The sequence below is a fragment of the Macrosteles quadrilineatus genome, unplaced genomic scaffold, assembly GCF_028750875.1.
Source record: "Macrosteles quadrilineatus isolate MER2022 unplaced genomic scaffold, UCM_ALF_1.0 Scaffold_4__1_contigs__length_99947679, whole genome shotgun sequence".
NCBI classification, from domain to species: Eukaryota; Metazoa; Arthropoda; class Insecta; order Hemiptera; family Cicadellidae; genus Macrosteles; species Macrosteles quadrilineatus.
In genome coordinates this window covers 79,139,713-79,159,951 of record NW_026542597.1, presented here as the reverse complement: position 1 = coordinate 79,159,951, position 20,239 = coordinate 79,139,713, and the positions used below count along the sequence as shown (strand labels likewise).

Below are 20,239 nucleotides of genomic sequence, written 5' to 3'. Positions count from 1 at the left end.
ACAACTTTCTTGAAGAGCGCCTGTGGTTTGCGCATCACACTTTGGGCGATCCGAGAGTACCACGTGGGAGAAAGAGGGGGTGCCTCGGGGTCGGGGGCGAGCGTGCTGCTGCCCCAAATACCGAAAAACATCTCGCTACATTCTCACAACATCCGTGATCCACTTCAACATATTCTACTTCACTTTGTCAACATACTGTCTTGAAATCTGTTATTTTACCAAATTTTCAAATACAACCTAAAAAGGGCAAATAATTGTTTGAGTGGTTCCATGTTTTACAGTATTCTAACTTCAATTTATCAATTTCATTCTGTCTCAAGAATATCCAGCCGCCGACAAAATTATCTGACACAACCTAATAGGGGAATGATTGAATGCATGATTCAAATACTCAGTGAAATAACTTTGTCATTGTAAACAATTTTCCGATACAAACTAATAGGTGTATGATTGTTTAAATGGTTCTCAGTGAACTATTTTTAAGGAAGTACGTCAATTGTGGCATAGCTAAAACTTTGTAATAACCTTTTAAATTTATTAAAATAATTTCATCTGCTGTTGCTCTCTATGCACAAGTTTTTTCTCGACAAAATGTAAGCTGATTGATTGTATGTATGTATGTATCAGCGAACACAGAATAAAATTTTTATTCTGTGTTCGATGGTATGCATAGGTGCCGTTAAAATATTCTACATAAAAAAACCAATAGCCAAAATTTGAAACAGATTTTAATTCAAGTAAATGAAATGCTTCTTAATTGATTACAATCTTTTACCCCAAATTTAAATGAGCTAAAAGTGTGAATTTTAAATATTTTAATCCCATATTTGAAAGATTTGTTGAATGTATGGACTTAATAATGTCAGCCTAATTTAAAACATTAGACAAATAGAAAAAAATATAATTAGGCCTATGGGTTAAAAAGAAGGTACGGTATTCAATTGAACTTATAGTATATTGTGTTTTACTTTCAGATAGAATTCTATATTCAAAGACGGCAATAACAATAAAAGTTTTCACACTCATGTTATGAAAGGAATAAAACACCTCCTTCGTAAATAATACAAAAATATTGCCTGATTCCTCATTATTTACAAACACAATATTTGGCAAGAGCAGTGTAAATAGAAATACGAGTGCTAAAATAACCATGTATCATCAAAAAATACCGGGCCAAGAATAGCTCCCTGGACTACATCAACAGAAAGCTGTTTGCTCAAGGCATCTCAAGGATTCCAAACACAGTTCACGAACATTAGAGTTTCTGTGTGATTTTTTTCTGTTGCAGACAAATTTGACTTTTTGCAAATTTGCAATGTATGAATCTAGGGATATTGTTAACATCTCTTGCAGAAAATATCTTTGAAAATCAATTTAATCGGACGTACTGTGCCACATTATTCTCAACGGTAAAAGACCAATAATAAAAATTATACTAAAATAAAATGGTTTATATATTTTAAATTCAGTTTAATGATCCATAATAATCATTCGTCAAAGTGAGTATTATTGCATTTGTTGAAACTTCAACAAAAAGATTTTCAGTATTGGGATGGAGAGTATCCCTCTAGAGCGTAATTAAATATTTTCGTATGTTGCATAAAACATGGTTGGATATTTACACTCTAATATAACAATTGTCAGACAATTTGTAATTTTGTCTAATATTATCTGTATGAAAACCACTATCACATGAACAAGTAACACACAGTATTGAAATGCATGCTGAAATAGTGACGCAGTTGGGCGTATTTCCAGCGGAGATGAATGAAAGATGAGATGCCTTGTGTAGCTTTGTATTGAGATGGATTGAGACTGTACACAACCCGACAAACTATTGAAACTTTTAGGGAAAAAATATAAAAAACATTTTCAGGATTAAAATTTGCTGAATAAACCAACAATTTTAAGTCAGTAAATACTGTACATTTATACCATTTTTCTGTACCATAAGCTTTTTCAATCAAATTTAGCTGCATTGCTTTATAGGGCGATTTTTAAATTTAAGCAACAGTAGAACCCCTCATATCCGGCCTTGGTTTTACCGGTCCTCTGTTTATCCGGCCCCTTCCAGGTAGCCAAAATCAACATTTTTTTCTCACAGCTTACAGACACTTAGATGCAAGCACTAGTCTTTGTGACTGCTCAAGTCATAAAATAAATTGTTCTCACTATTTATCTGTTTGTTTATACATTTATTTGCTGAGATACTATACTCAGTTGAGCTAGTAGGCTTAACCTCTGATCAGTTGGTTGATTATTTCCAAAGTGGGTTTAGTACAGTACAGTACGAGTACATTAATTTTTGAATTTCACAAAATGGTTAAGAATGTTGAGTAGAAATGCATGTACCATTTAAGTCCTAATGATCTTTAAGTACAATTTATTGTCATTTTTACTTCCATTTATTATGTTTTGTTACCTGGAATCATCATATTTGTACATTCATTACTTAATGACTTTAACCTACAAATATTTTTTCCCTTTTTACAAACATGTTTATTTTTCTAAAAATGATCCCAGAACAGAATTAAATGATACTTTTGATTGCATATATGATTACCTATTATTATTAGGTATGAATTGTCATTTTCATAGTAGGTTGGTTTATCCGGCCAAATCGTTATCCGGTCAGGGGCTTGGTCCCGTGGTGGCCGGATATGAGGGGTTCTACTGTATTGTTATTTCCCTACTTTATAGATCATCCTAAATGGGCCAAACCATAGGATAATGAGTGAACCCCTCACGTTATTCGGAATTTCTAATTTAAAAGAGTTAAGTAGGTATATTTAACTTTTTTTATCTTTAATCAACTTTATGAAACTATAAATATAAGCCACAATAGAAGTACCTAGGCCTACAAATAAACTGTGGGACAGACACAGATTCATTACATCTCATCAATAAACACAAGGTGCTTTGTATTGATAGAGCATTAACACTTGTGCAGATAATCTCTGATGATTCATTATTCATACAATCACAGACAATAGGCCATTTATTAATTATTAACTGGTTCCTTAGTCTATAATCAAATGCAGAAACTGCTGGGAGTGCTACTTTTAAAAAAACAAATGTTTAAAACAAGTGTTTTTTTTTTATTATTTATATAAAGAGTAGTCTATCTATGCCATTTTTATCAATATCAAAGTATTATGTCTGAGTGATTTAAATTTAACCATCTGAAAAAAGTTACAAATTGAAATGTTAGGAGTCCCATACCCTCAGTGACAAGAAGATGAAATTGCAATTGGATATTTCAACTTTTATTCAGACATTATCAAACTTACAAAAATGTAGTAGAGTAATTTGATCTTTTTTAGTGATTATACTATTATGAAAACTGCTATGAAAATAATAGCATTAAACTATAGCAGATAAAGAGTTTAATGGTTAGAATTAGAAAGTGATGCATTTGAAATCTAAAGAAGCTATTAAAAACTTTGTTTATAAATAAAAGTTATTAGATGAAAATTACTGTAGTAGCCTACTAGATATGGTATAAATAGTTTATTAAATTTGTAAAGTTAACCATCAAAAGCTCTTACACCACTTCATATTTATGCGAATAGAAAAACAATATTATTATTGAGTTAGTATTCTTCACATTATATTCTCAGAACCAAAATATGTCAATTTGGAAAATTTGGTAAAAAAACATTTTTATTGGGATGTAAGCAGAAACTGACAGCTCATGGTGTGGAGATCAATATCCAAATTAAGCACTAAAACCGAACACATACAAGTTCAACTTATAATCGAATAAATAGTTTTTACACATAACAAGTTATCATTTAACATTTTAAATTTCGAAATAAAATTGATTTGGTGATAACAACGTCAAAATTATCCATCATTGAGACAGAATTGCATCATATTCCCAAAATCCCCGTGGGCTTGGATCATATTCCCAAGGCCGTCTGTTGTCAAGGGAGTGAATTGACCCAATTAATTAGATCACAATCAGGTGATAAGGTGGGGGTGGGGTTAGAGGTCATGTGGCCATTGACCTACCCTCCCTAGCTACAGTGTCAAGGACAAAATATGTTTACCTGGTATAAAATTCAAATTTCCTAATTATGTAAGAGATTAAAATATTTAAAAACAACCACAATGATAATAAATTAAAAACTACGCATCACGACATTCTAGACAAATGCCCACCAACACAATCGTTATCAAACTGATAAGGGATATCACTGATAATTAACCGGGGACAAACTGAATCATACAATATTGTCACCGTAAAATTAAAAGTTACACTAAATAATCACGCACTCTCACTTCCAGCATCCATGACCCACACACGAAAATACGGAGAGAACAACAAGTTATCGACTCGTCACTCGCTCTAGTCCAGTGCTGGAGTGAGAACGAGAAGTGAGAGTGAGAGAGAAAGTGGACTGGGTTGTCTGCTAGATCGCAGCACACGTCGCGTCGATGTAGTTCGCGAGCGAGCCGCTAAGAGCGGTTTGTTGCACGTAGTTCCGGAGTATGCCACTAGAATGCATGGTAGGGTGTAAATATAAACAAACATTACTACTGATGAGTGGTACATGATGCAAAGAACGATATGACGAATTGTTTAAAAAATTAGTACCAATGTTTTGAAAATGACTAGTGCAAAGTTTCACTCAATATTCACTGGACTAGATCATGTTTTAACTACCTAATTGTTTCACAAAATAAATTACTTATCAATTGATATGAATTTGTTACACTATTACGTTTCCAAAAATTTGTTCGGCCATTAATAACCGAGAATTTTTAAATAATTAATTGGAAGATAAATCCCTTTCATAATACTCTTAAGTTAATCGTAAATATTAAAAAGTTAAATGTATGGAATCTGTTTATCTGAGAAATAATGTGTTTTAAAATTGACAAGAAATTCTACTTATCATATTACAGGCTACACATACAGGGCAAATCAGACCACCCGTGCACAACGGTTTGGCCCAACAAGCGTAAAAAAACTTGTTTAATGAAAATCTTTCATTTAAATTTTCTAGTGGGTTACGATTTTAAATTGCCACTTTAGGCACTTTTCCTTCAATATCGGGATCATTAAAAGTATAAATCAGAAAAGTAATAAAAAAAAATAAAAACGGGTTGAAATTCCAAGGTCTTTTACAACTTTTAGAAGTAGGGGTGCGAATTTCGAAAAAAGAGAGAAAGAGTGTCTTGTAGAAAATTTAATTCCTGACCATGAATATTTTTTCAAATCTTTGGTAGCTCTTGCCGTTTTCGAACTATAGTAGTTTTTCTCAAAAACGTGATTTTCTCAAGAAGGGGGCTTAAGAAAATCTTTTTGGGGGGTTTTAAATTTAAAATATTTTTTTTCTGGGTGGTTTGGAACCGAGATGGTCCTCCACAAAATATTTCAGACCCCTAGGCTATTCTAAAACTGTGTAAACATTTTGTATAACTGATCAGTACAATTCAGATGACATACTTTTGCGATAGTTACTTAGGTAACCAACTAAATAAACGATTACCATGATACTGTCATGTCACCTTCAATAGTGTGAAGATAAATTGTACGAGCTGTATAGCCCTTGTAAGGTGACTGTCACTCAACGTCCTGGCTGTCAGCTAGTTAACCTTTGACCTCACATTATACACAGTAGCCTGGGCCTGAGCCTTACAAGGCACCTCCAAGTGTAATTGAATAAATTATGACAATATAGCCATAATAACGTCTAAAAAAATACAAAGATCCTAATAACATTGTAATAATACTTGGTAATTCAATTATAAATAAACCTAAAACTAGGAATCTAATATTAATTGTGGTTACTGGTTTTTGTATTTCTAGTCCTTTAAATCAAAGTACAATTGAAGGAAAAATTAAGCACTCAAGTTTGGAAAAAAATATTGCTGATATGGATTAACCGATTGTGTTGAAATGGAAACCAAGTTGAAGCTAGTTTGAATACATTTTACGTAGTAACAAAAATGCTTTTCCGTTGACCGGAAAATTAATATAGGTGAAATACCCTAAAAAGTACAGGGTGTTGAGAAGTTCCGCATTAACATTGAAGTTCAAAAAATAATTGTAAAGAAACAACCAAACCAATAGTTTACTCGTAGGTTCATGCGTTATTCTGGAATTTCAATACGTTATCTATTACAGTTTTATGCTGTATTTTTTGTTTGTTTTAATTAGTACCTAGTTAGTATAACTACAAACACATTTGTGCATGTACATGTGTTTTAGTGCAGTGCCCACTGGGTTCATCTATCCACTATTTGTAAAATTTGCAATTTTCCTTCAGGGGTTTTGTACTTTTTCTTTGACTAGTAATGCCTGGAAGAGTTGAAAGAATGTATTTATGCCTAAAGGTTAACTATACAAACAAACGGACATTTTTTGTCAACATTTAAAATGACTAAAATGATTTACTAGTTAAAATTTATCGTGAGACTCTTGGTTTTCACAGACCAAAGTGAAATGTTATTCATTGTTGTTTACGTTAAAAATCGGACACTTCCTCCAAAATATTCCATTTTGGGACAATATCAAAATACGCTATTTCACTCAACAATTTTGTCTTTATTACTCAGAAATGGGTTCTATTTACCAGAAATCGTCAATTAAAAAGTTAAATAAGGGGATTCAGGACATGAATTAACCATACATATTCTAATTGCACAAAAATTATAATTCAGTGATAATAATTATTCATCCCACTACAATCTCCTATTCCTATTTTGCTATTCACAGCCCACTATTGGAAGTCCTATTTCATATTCATAGAGAATACTCGCCTATCCTCATGCATTGTTACATGTTTACAACATGGGTAATAAAAGTGGGAAGCTATAAGCCCAGCCCAACTTTATGGCACAACAAATTTTATTTATAGACCTGTTACTTTCCGAGTAGACCTAGTTGGGGCTTATACAATTACCTTTGAATTTATGAAGGCGTAAAGTTGAGGTTGAGGTAAGGAGCAAAATTTGATGTGAATTGTGTTTTGTTCAAGAAAAAGAATTTATATGTGGTTACTATTATTACTTTAATACTCGTACTAATTTTGACTATTAATACAACTTCAGTATCCAATAGTAAATGCTAAGTACTACTTTGTACTACTAATGGCCTTACTCCGTGAGGTTAAAATTAGTTTTATAAATAATCACTTGACCAAGACAACAACTTATGTGGTTTATATCTTGTATTTAAGCTGAATAACATTCTAGAATGCTGAACTTAGTGTGTGATTTGTGTAGCTTCGTTATTGTTTAAGATCAGCTGTTTTATTAGCCAGGACCATTTTATTGTAACCCAAAACGATCAAGAACAGCTGATTTATCTTCTGAACCACCCGCCGGTTGTTGTAAACATGGTCCTATAAAAAAGAACCTCCTTGCATTATTAAAGCGTTAATCGAGTTGAAACAAACTGTAAAATATTTACAAAGATCCAAACTATGACCAGGGGCCCATTTCATAATAAACTACAAGTTACAAGTTACAACTTGTAACTTGTAATTTCCATTAGATTTGCATTGGGCGATCAGCTGATTTACTAATAATATTAGTTTGTACTTTATTATGAAATGGGCCCCTGGATGAACTGAAACTTCGTAATTGTTTCTTTATGTACTTAAATAATTTAGAAAATCCGTAAATTATTCTTTTTCACATGTGATTTTAGCTTCTAATAGTTAAACATTAATTTGTCCCCATTCATTGCAAACTCTAATATGTTAAGAGCACAAAAAGCACACACTCGTTGGAAACAAATGTATTGAGAGCTTGAACTGTAACGGCATGTTTAGCCGCCATCTTGAATTGACCGGGTAGAACCCTCTTAAAATACATACCCTAGTGTATCAGCGTGTACTTGTACATGGATCTAATCTAATAAATCTGTACTGCCAAAGTAACACCAGAACTCAAGAGGCTGAGGCTGACTATAAATGGGAACACTTTGGCACTGGTTGATCTACATTGTGTGGCAAGGCTATGACAACAACCTATTTGCAACAGGCACAACACGTGCTGTGTATCCTACAGCTTTGCTTGTCAGATTCTAACCTTAGTGTCATTGGAACCGAACACAGCTCTAAAAATCACAAGGTTGCTGGTTCAATACTGAGTAAAGTCAGTAACTTTTCGCTAGTTTGAAACTTGGACTCTGTTTTTCTAGCTAAAATGTTATGGTACTGGTTATAGAAACAGCTGATTGTATTCTTTAACAATCTTACACGAAGCATCCATCTCATTAAGTACCGTACAAATATGAAGCATTGAATCCCCGTCAAAAAACTCAATAGAATAGCACGTCAACTGCAAATACACAATGGGCGAGTTAATATGATTCCAACAATAATCTATCAATTTAACATTCGGTATTAAACTTAAAAGTAAACCAATATTTCTTTATTTTGTCTGGAGCCGTTTTGAAATTCTGAGAAAAAAAACTTTAGAATACATAAAAAAAGTCAATCAACAACACATAATATTTGTGTAGCTTTTACTGCAGAGAAATGCAGTACAAAACAAAAATGCATTTCTGCAGAAATGCAGAAATGTGTCAACAAACTACTGATGACACAAAAATGTCATAACAATTCAAATCAAAATTACTGAAGAGGCACAAAGTTAAGTAATTTTGTAAAAGATGTAGGAAGTATATTCAAGAGGTATACAGATTTTTCACACAGAAATTTAAGTGCTCAAATTGAATAGTTAACTTGGAGAAATAGATTACCGGATGCTAAAAAATGTATGGTATACATCGAGTAAAATATAATATTCACTGGGTATATAGGCTGAAATCTGCGTTTACTAAAGATGTCCTGTAATAAGCTCATTGTAAGACCCTACTCGGCTGTTTTCATTGTTTTCTTTGTATAATGCCCGGCCTTTGTTATTGCTTAATTATGCGACAGGGATTACTCTTACACCTATATGTTCCTTACACTCGTTTGTGTTTGGTTATTAGTACGTATTTAGGGAGGATGTGTGACACATTTAAATACGTACTAATAACCAAACACAAACGAATCAAATATAAGACAGAATTTATTACTCCAAAACCTGGATTAGTAAATGTGCATTGAAGGATAATTATTTAAACATTCAATAATAGATTAATTATTCTTGTAATGTTTGGTGTGAAAACTTAAGTTCTGCCTATAGTAAAAATATCAAGCTCAAATAATATAATCTCATCGTTTCAATAATATTAACAGTAAAATTAAATCTGTAAATTTAATAGCTGTCGATGAAAATTTATGTTAATAAGGAAATATTCTTACACAACAACCGTTATAGCAATAGTAAAAAAAAAAACACACACATTTTGGTGTAGACAAATTAGGGGGATAAAGGATGAATCAACATAAGAATTTAACATAACAATTGATAATGAAATGTATACCTAATTAAATTTACAAATTCAACAAGGCCAATATATATAAATTTTATTTCATTCACTTATATATTGGCCTTGTTGAATTTGTAAATTTAATTATACATTTCATTATTAATTGCCAATATCTCCAATATAGGTTATATCCCGGGTTCGATCCCCGCCAAGTCACCAATGGATTTTATCTAAGTGATAATGCCGTAACCCCTAGGTCTAGCCTGAAGTAATGTGGAAAACAATCCCAGGCTCGTGCCTAGCGTCCTTAGGACAAAAAAAACAAAAAAAAAAAAATAGGTTATATAACAATTGAGGTTGGAAAATGTCTAAAATCCTGAAATAATGTTTTAAACTTAGCTAAATAAATCAGAAAGTAAGCTATTATAAAAAAAAATTTCTGTTTAAAAAAAAAACAGAGAATTTCTCAACGATATTTTTAAATTTTCAGTGGCAATATACTTGAACTATTGAATTTTAACGGTAATCTCTCCCTTACAAGGGAAAGATTATAACTTGCGTTACATTAAAGTGAGTTAATTTGGCTTGTTACACTGACATAGTGACATGACACAGAAACCCGTTGGTTATTACTTGAGTGACATTGTTATCACAATATCATCAGAAATCTCATGAAGTTCAATATCATATATTTCTATAAAAACCCACTTGTTTAGGTTCTGAGGTAGTCATTCTGACAAGAAATGGTAGTTGGTATAGGTTGTGAAATATTTTCCAATACTGTAGTTAGGAAAATATTCGTTAGAACATAGATTTGTGTGAAGTTATTAATTGAGAGTGAATTAGGCCTATCTACAGGTTATTTAACTTTATCTTCTAAAACCCCAATGAAATTCTACACAGTTCACTAATCTATGAAGTTACTAATAATAAAAATGTATAAAGAATATCAGTTACAATAGTGAATTTAATACAAAAATAACATTTTGTTGACTAAATGGATGATTTAGATTTTTTTTTGCAAATATATTGCATTGATTTTGATAGATGCAGTATTATGAAATTTTATTAAATAAAACGGCTACACCATATACCGCGGGTATAAAAAATATTTTTACTTAAATAGGCTAAACATTACAATAATTCTAAACTCATAGCTGTCAACATTCTGATAATGTGAAACAGCATTGTAAGTTCTTCATTCATTAACATTTCTTTGCATCAGCACTTCAACAGTAAATGGAATATAGAGGAAAGGACATTAATTCAAGACGTCGTCGTCGTCCGCAAATCTACAACGGCGATTTCTTGAATAAGAATGCACTTAGGCTAAGACTCGAATCTAATGATCTTTGCAACTTCAGACTACATAAAAAATAACAGGCATCTACTTGGTTGCATAAAGCCACATGGTTATACATTAGTTTCTCAATAGTTGAGTGTAGATATAAAGTCAATGCTACTACCAACAGGTAATTTTATTTCAAGTATGCCCGATCTCTGTCGATTGCCCACGTACTCTGCCGAACTTGCCTGGAAAGGTTTTTCAGTGTACAACAAATTTGAATAACGATTAACGCCATGTTATTAAACACACTGAACATGCAAGCGGTGTTTTACTTGTTAGAGAGTCCCCACTCAGACTCAAAACTTATAAATGTAGTTCAGATTATCATTCTTTTACCACGAACTGAATATATAACCACGATTTTGCCGCAATTTCGAAAGAAAAACGAAATAACAAGAAAGAAACACGACCCTATCGGTAACGGATGGAACTAACAAATAAATAGTCTTCAGCTGATCCATAAGGATGACATATCTAAGGGAGTATGTTTAATCTATAACTCACCCCTCTAGAGTCTCTGAACAGTATGGCTGCATGGTGAGGATCTAGGCATGCGTCGGAGGCGCGGTGAGGTGTCGAGACTGCGCCAAGTGATAACCTTCGCCTCTCTACGTCTACGGAACTGCGCCTCAGCAAAGCACCTGGAACAAAACACAGTGGTTGGTATATTGGAAACATTAACATGGAGATTATTCCCACTTCTTTAGGTGAAGAGGGAATCAATCGTTAAGAAATAGTTTTGGTAAAGGTAGTGTCAATAAATTATACATGACATAGTCAGTGGCAAGCAGGTTGCACATGTGTATAAGAATCTTTCCCACATCACAGTTGGTTATGTTGCTTTCCATCTTAAATGACACGATATTCACATTAGCATCTCGGAACATGGACAATATCTCCAATTGTTATTTTCTTGCACACTGCCGTATTTTGGTTCAACGTTAAAATATTTTACGTAGAAGACTGATAAAGATATATCGTTTAGTAAAAACAGCACTTGCACCTTGGTTCATTATCTAATTGGATTACAAGATGATATTTGTGCTTCAAGTTTGGTCCTACTGCAAAAGTATGATGTATCTTTAATGATAGTTTGGTAACCATAACCCAAGCTCGTTACTGGGGTCTGGTTAGTTGAAATGAAATGGTTTCATCAAAAGCAGCAGCTAGAACATCCACAAGATTCCTATACTTTCCTATATTATTACTTTTATACCAGAACCCAAGCACGTTACTGGGGTCTGGTTGGTTGAAATGAAATGGTTTCATCAAAAGTCGCAGCTAGAACATCCACAAGATTCCTATACTTTCTAATGGTAGTGCATAAATAGGTGATGGAGGTACAAATAAACTAAATACTCCTGAGATTAAAGAATTTTTAACACTGCATAATTGAAGTTTACGATGATTATTTACAGGAAGAAAACAATATATGACAGTCAGACTTTGATAAAAACTCAAGTCTACAATTAAGATTAAGGATGTTGCATAGAACAAAATATGGTCTTTGAGCTACTGTATAATCTTTGTTAGGATGGATACAACTTACATCTAAAACCATTAAAACTAAACAAGTCTACAGTTAGCTACCTTCAGTGGATGTGGGCTGAAACTCATGTACAGTGTAATGGTGCCCATAACAAGCTTGTTGTTAAACCCTTCGCCAACATGTTAATTATTTTCTATATTACATTACCTTTGTTATATTGTTAAATTATATGGGAGGGTGCCTGTCATACGTGTGTTATACTTAATATTTTTTGTAAATTACTGTAATAAATTTGTTCAGTGTCCAAAAATCTTAAATTTCCTATATCAATGATTAGTTAGCTTACAACAAATTATACGTGATATAGTCATATTAATTCAAAATCACATCAAATTACTTCATCCCTATAATACTGCAAGTATACACTCAATAAGTTTTTAGTTGAAACAGAATACAGTACAACATTTTTACAGAAACAAAATTTAGTCACAATAAGCAATTTAAATGTTCCTTTTAAAATTAAAAAAAAATCACACACTATTATTTTTATCCATTTAGCAGGTTTACCGGAAAGTATCATTACATTGGTTTGAAAATTACAAAAGAAAACCCATTAAAATAAAACAGACTTAAACGGTGCACAAATTTAATATTAGTGTATCATACATTATGTGGGTGTAAAAATTATTTCCACACACCAAACATATGAAAATAACAAATATTTTACAAAGTAACACCTCAAGGTGAATGTAAGACCATTCAAAAATGTTTTCAACACCGAAAATAACTGTAAACAAGACACAAATGTCTGTTTTGACAGCTTGTGGTGGGAGATGATATTCCTGGACCTGGCAAATGTTCATAGCAGAAATAGATAATATGAAACCTTGTGTGTAAATGATTCCGGCATAGTTGACAAATAGAAAACATTTCAGTGATTCCAAAAAGACAAAGTACTTACATTAAACAAACAAATAATGTAGTTATTTTAAAAGCTCAATGTATTTTGGTACCAAAATACTATAATATCATAACATAACTTTTCTTTTACGTGTTATAAATTCATATGTACAGTATGAAAAAAACAAATTTGACAAAAATGCAAAATTTGAAGGGGCATAAAAACCTGTAAAAATATTTAAGCTTATTTCGATGAATTTAAAGTTTTAAGACACTGTACTTATATCAAGAGTAACCAATATATTGAATTCATGGGGGAAAAACTTGAGTCAAAATACTTCTTTGTTTGGGTGAATGTTTATTTATGTGACGAAAATAAGTACGTGAATGAAGTACAAACTTGCACATAACACATTTCTAACCAAAATTAAGGATTTATTTAGTATTAAGTAAGTTATTGAGTAAAATAGTTTGATTGATTAACTTGTTTGGTTAATATCACTAAGACCAATCTGTAATATGAACTCTAAGCTAAATTGACGACAAAAGTACAGAAATATCAACAGTGCTACATCAATCATAAACTTTCAAAAAGTTCAGTTTTGTCTCTCTTGTAAAAAGGTTAAACAAATTCATTAGTAAAGCATTACTTGGGTTAGTACATTTAAATTACGACATCACATTTAAAAATTAATTTTGTGTTTAAATTATACAGAGGCCTACATCTTTTTCATGAATTGAAATGCTTCTTAATACGGAAGATTATTGAGCGTATTGATACAAATGTATTTTGGTTGAAGCGGAGACAAATTACCAATGGTTTTAGGAACCCAATTCAATCACTCTCTTTTAAAGATTGGTTTCAAGATGAATTTGTACCTTCCCAAGCAATTTATTACACTCGGGTAACAGATGGTTCACTAAAAAGAGTGAGAGTAAATACATCCTTGAAACATAATAAAACTCTTAAAATATTTTAAATATATTAAAATATTTTTAAAAAGGCACAGCATTTTTCTTGGAGGGAAATTTTTTATACTGAGACAATTCTCCTTTTTGAAGAAATCCATCTATTCCTACTTCATGAATAGATCTATAGCTTAAGTAGGATTGAAATGCCAGGTCGCAGCGTTACTCTTAACTTAAAATAATTGCCATTTCGATCTTTAGTCTGTGTCGATAGTTTGGTGATAGGAGGGATTTTAATTCTGGCACACTAGGACTTAAGGCCCACGCTCTAACCACTTGACCAGATAAGTCCTGACATACTTGAATCATTTTTCAGTAAAAAAACTAATATGTAAAATAAATAAGTTGTGATGTAGATGTTAAAAAATGCTTGTTGTAAGTGCAATTTTAAGGTTATCAAAATCTTCGAAAAGTAATTTTCATTTTTCGTTAAGCTTAATTTGGCAAAACAGTGAAATGTTCTGAAATTGGGGGAAGGGAAATTGAAACAACGAGCAAATAACATTGAACAAGAGTCAATTTCTTTCATCTAAACCCTTTACGCCACATTCATTTGTTTGTTGACTTGAACTCATTAATTTAAACTGTTTGGACAAAAATATAAAAGCTTTGATTAAATAGTAAATCGAAAAAACATGTTAAACCAAAGAATCTAAAATTTTTGAACGCTAGGTTTTAAAAACCACAATCATTAGTCTATTATTTGTGGCCAATGTAGCTTTAAAGCAATTTTACCTAGTAAATATTGGAATTTTTAACACACATATAATGTAGAAACCTACGAGGTTTTCTATGGAAATTCTTTATGACTATTTAATATACTTTAACAATAAGCAGACACTTCTTAAAATATAAATAACATCAATACATTGTGTAACCATAAAGAAAGGATCTTTAAAACCATAGCTGCCTTAAATAGAATAGATTAATGCGAGAGAATATTATTGCAAGCAGAATTATTACAGCGTGTAGCCACAATAATTAAGCATATTGACTGCGAACTGTTGAGCAATTGCCGTATTTGTTCTTCCAAACTGTAGTTTGAGTTTAGGAAGCAATTCAGGCAAAATCCAGCAACAGGAAATTATCTTTTGCTGGATGATGGAACTCGGTTCAAGAGGGATTTTACTGGGTTAATTGCAAGACTATTTTCAGTCAAAGCTTCACTAACTAGAAAGCCATTGCTGAATTAGAACTAAAAATCATAAAATACATATTTGATTTGTAGCATCATGTATTATTGAGAATATGTATAATCCACAAGGGAGCACATATGCAATTTGACGAATTTAAATTGCTTCATGTTACGTAGTGAGAATTCATTTGATAAAATTCACAGATATTTTGATATCAATAGTCTTGAAGTAGCTATTTTCAAAATTTAAAATAAATAAATAGCAGATATGGTCTGCTTTAAGTTTTATTTAATGAAAACGCAGAATCTGAAGCCACTTATAATACAGAAAAGAGATTGTATTATTAAATAAATACTATCATATTGTATTAATAGTCAAAGATACTACTCGTGTTGGAAGTAGACACAACTTTCCTTAACTGTATGCAAAACAGCGGCTGCATACGAATTATCAATCAAAATTACTTTTGTAACGGACATGTTTATACATTTTATAAACACTTTTCTAAAAACCATTCTCATAAATACAGTTAGATAACATACACATTTAAATACCAGTGTATGCAAAATAGTTATTAGACACTATTTGCTATCCATTCATAGATAAAGACCCTCATAATGTATTCAGTACCACTAGCACTGGCTGAACAAACCCCACAGCTCTAGGGATGAGCTATACTTGCATAATAAACAGGGACGGATCACACAATACGATTGGGAATGGAAGTGACACAATTTGACATCTAGAGTAAAAATAACCGTCGATGTAACTCATGAAAAGGTATTAACTTTTTATACGTCATGTATGTACCAATTAATTCTTACTTCAGTAGGGAAGATTATAAATCTGTTTTTAATTTTGTGTGTTAAATATTTTTGTTTGGTTTAGTTCTGATTTGGTTCAATTTGTAAAAGACTTACTGAAATTCGTTCATGTAATTTGTAATTTATCTATCACTTAAGTATATTTTTTCAGAAGCTGATGAAAATTTTGATAATTTAATTTTCGTATACAGAGTATTGGAAAATTAGGATCATCATTGGTTAACGAAAATGCGTTGATAACCTGTCCGGTATTGTAAAATGTTTGCAAGTTTGGGCAGATCCTTTTGTTTTCATCACCAAATATTTACGAAGGTATAAAATACTTAAGATGAACAAAACATATTAGGTTAATGTTGGGTAGTGTAGTACATAATTTTATTGCAATTCACTAGTTTCTCACTAGTTCAGCCGAACTGCTTGTTTCCTTTTTTTTGCATCGTTGACCAAAACGGTTTTATAGAGGAGATAAAGCAATATGATTATTGTTAACTTTTTACATGCAAAACATGAGTGTTGTCCAAATTTTCGCATTGGTCTAATGATGCTACCTAACGAAGGACATGTAATTAGTCCAGAGATTCCACCGTTACAATCTTAAAACCCCATCCACTTAAAAACAAACAAACTTACCCTCTTTCAAGATGGAATCATAAATCCTATAAGTCGTCTCACAATCCGACGGCGTAGTCTTCCTATTCCCATCGTCCAAACTCTTCGACCTGGTCCTGAAGACAGCCGCGCTCTCTTGAGGAACATCCAGAAGGCAGCTGGTTCTCCGAGTCGTCGTCGGACTACTTTTTTTACTCCCAGGCACAACTTTCCTAACAGCGAGGCGTAGAAGATCTTGTATACTCCTGGATAGCTTGGGAGACGACGGTGCTGGACTAGGGGACCTGGAGCTCCGTGGGGTCCGGGGACCCAGCCGGGGGATGGGGGACCGGGACCTTGAAGGGGGGTCGTCCGGCGGAGGAGTCACTGTGTACACCGGAGGAAGATGCATCACTTTGTGTGCTATTGGACCTCGGGTCTCCATCTTGTGTCAACTACGCCAACTTTGCATTGTAAAATTGTCTACGGTTTGTTGTTTTCACATAAAGTCAAGTGCCAACTCACCTGTGCAATACGGTAAGAAATGAGAGCTTATAGTGGTTTGAATAGGGATGGTTAATATTGGAAGTTGTATCCCAAACCAATCAAGATTTTTTAGGTTAAATCAGTTTCTAGGTATTTTTTCTCCAACCTAAATATGTAACTTATGTGATGTTACCAAAAAATTGAAAAATAAGACATTAAAAATAAATTGTCGCGATAGTTCGCTTTTAAATTTAAAATTCCAAGAAGATCAGTGTCATCGATGTTACCAAGCTAATTTATGTCTTACACTAAGTTTAATATTACACACTAGCAATATCCCAACTGAAATTAACCTAATTGATAAATAAGTCAGAAGAAAACTAACTACATACTTAAAATAGAATACATGCCATATATTCTATATATTGGTTTGTACATATACTCTAACTTGTTTTCTGATTTAAATAATGTAATAAATTAGTCTTAAATACAAGAGTCGACTAAGACTCTAATTTATGTTTGCAAACACTAATTTATGTGTAATAATCTCAATGTTACAAATTAAATAAGTTTTAGCAGTAGCGTACCACATGAACTATTTGCATATTTTCCCCATCAATTATTTTATAAAGCTCAAAAATAGGTTAACACTCAATCAACATACCTAGTTAATTTTATCTATGCAATTGTTTGGCTATTTGCTTTATCTTAGTAAAGTTCTGCAGTATCAATAACATTAAATTCCTATGGGACGTGATGAATAGGAAATTATTACCAAAGAGATTATTCGATTTCAGGTGTTTTAAGACTCGAGAGAGCAATAAATACAGTCGATAAATACAGTTCTATTTACTCTAGATAAAATATATCATTGACTTTTACTGTCATCACGGTGAAATGGACAATAAACATCAATATTTGTCACAATCAATTCCTTTGAATCGTCCAACAACATATCATCCTACCCCACTCACATCAAACTTTATAAATATTTCTCTTTGCCCAATACTATGATGTAAAATATTTGATAGTTTGAAATCATTGTTTTGGTCGAGAAATTGAAATTAACATTTTTTAGATTACAAACTTAAGAGTTCCTGTTTTTTTTTTTTTTTTTTTTAAGGCTTAATTACACTTTGTGACGAAACCATAAACTTAGTATCCAGGAAAAGTTTAAAATGACACTACTCAGATATGCAATAAATTATCTTATAGAGTTATAATAAAATACATTAGAGGTAGCTAAATTTAAAAGAAGGAGACATTTATTTAGGGCTGCATATTTCCAGGTTGATTATAAAAATGTTGGACTAATATTCAAACTATTGAAAAATAACATTTCCTACAGTAATTTAACGCAAATAGTTCTGCCTGTGATTTAATAACAGTATTAATATTACGTAACATGGTGCCTTACATCATGCTAAATATCTTTATGTCTATAAAAAAGACTTTCATATGTACTGATTACCATTCAAAAGTTCATTATATTATGTTTACCATGGTTAAAAGCGTATGTTTACCATGGTTTAAAAGCGTATAACTAAAGCCTAACTAATAATTTTTGAAAAAATTAACAAAAGATACCTTAGTTTAGCAAAGCATGATGATTACACTTGAATTTTACCTCCAACTGGCAAATTGCTTTCCAAAGATTTTTAGTGAGTAAAACCATATACTCAATGGTAAAACTTATAGTTGCATATATGATAAAAACTATACGTATATTCTTAAATATATACAAATATGTAAAAAGACTAAAATGTAAATTGTTATCATGAAACAGTAGAGGTAATACCAGAATATGACCTCACTTTCGGCGTTTTAGAGGCACTTTTAGGGCACTTTTTATAGGGGAAAAATGAGAAAAAAATGGAAGAGCTTTTTTTGGCCACTTTTTTAAAGATCCAGCTCTCGACCTATACACCCCTATATAAATTTTCTACTTTTTTAATACTGAAAAACACGTCTGGAATATGGCTCATTTTTTTGGCCACCCGGCTCTCGGCACGCGAACTCGGGCGCGCTCCCTTGGACATCCTTAGTGGAAATCCATGAGTTCTGGCTACTTGGGAACCCAAGCCATTTGACATACAACGAATCACCCTTTCTCCTAATTATCTTCTCTACCAAATACATGTCCTTATACTTTGTCTTTAACAACTCCTCTGTATAGAAGCCTCCCCTGATTATATTGCCATTTTCATCTTTCAAGATATAAGTCACAGGCTTTGTATTCTTAACTTCTGCTATTGTAAATAGTTCCCCTGTCCAATTTGGAGTATAACCTTTACTAAAAACATGTTTATACTTGGAAATCCTTACGCTATCACCTACCTTATATCTTGGCTTTTTAACTTGCTCTACTTTAGAAGTCAACCTCTCATGCACATATTTACTATTCTTAACATTCACTTGGTTAGGCTTCATTCCTATAGATCTATGCACCTTATTATTATATTTTCGAATTAACTTTGGAAGTAAATCCAACCATTTATAACTCCCCTGAGCACTAAATTCCCTATATAACCAATTCTTTAAAGTTCTCTGAAACCTCTCCACAATTGCAGCCTTAGTTGTAGAAAATGTGTGATAGTGATTAATATTTAATTTTTTCATTAGTTTGTTAAAATATTGATTAAAAAATTCTTTTCCATTGTCAGATTGAATGTTTTTAACCCCCTTTGGTAGAATGGTTTTAATGGCTTCTGTAACCACTAACCCTGTCTTATTCTTTAGTGGAGCAGCATAAGCTTTTTTAGAAAATGTATCTATTAAAGTTAAAATATATTTATTGCCAGAATTTTCTCTAGCATAGTTTTGCATATCAATTAAATCTATTTGTACGGTTTCATTTATACCTAATACTTTGAAAGACCTTCTTATGAAATTCTTTCTTGCAGGTTTATGAAGTTCGTATGCAATTTCATTCATTTTTTATAACATCATCCTTTCCTGTAACTCTAAATACATCACCATTAGCCCCAATCAATAGATTATCTTCCATTCTTTTAAATACATAGTTTTCTGGTATATATGGTCTATTATCTATATACTTAAATCCACTCAAAGATGTGGGGTCAGCAACTAATAAATCAGGATTGTATTCCATCAAATTAAAATTTTTTTCTCCACACACAAATTTCGATCCATCATAAT

At 32.2% G+C, this 20,239-nt stretch overlaps 1 protein-coding gene across 1 annotated transcript in view; it reads right to left on the bottom strand.

Moving 5' to 3' along the window:
- LOC128991571 (5'-AMP-activated protein kinase subunit gamma-2-like) overlaps positions 1 to 20,239 on the bottom strand; it is a 298,663-nt gene that overhangs the window by 27,003 nt on the left and 251,421 nt on the right. Inside the window, exon 7 of the mRNA XM_054414581.1 lies at positions 11,193 to 11,329. Coding sequence (XP_054270556.1) covers positions 11,193 to 11,329 — 137 coding nt within the window. The remainder of the gene's footprint in view (positions 1 to 11,192; positions 11,330 to 20,239) is intronic.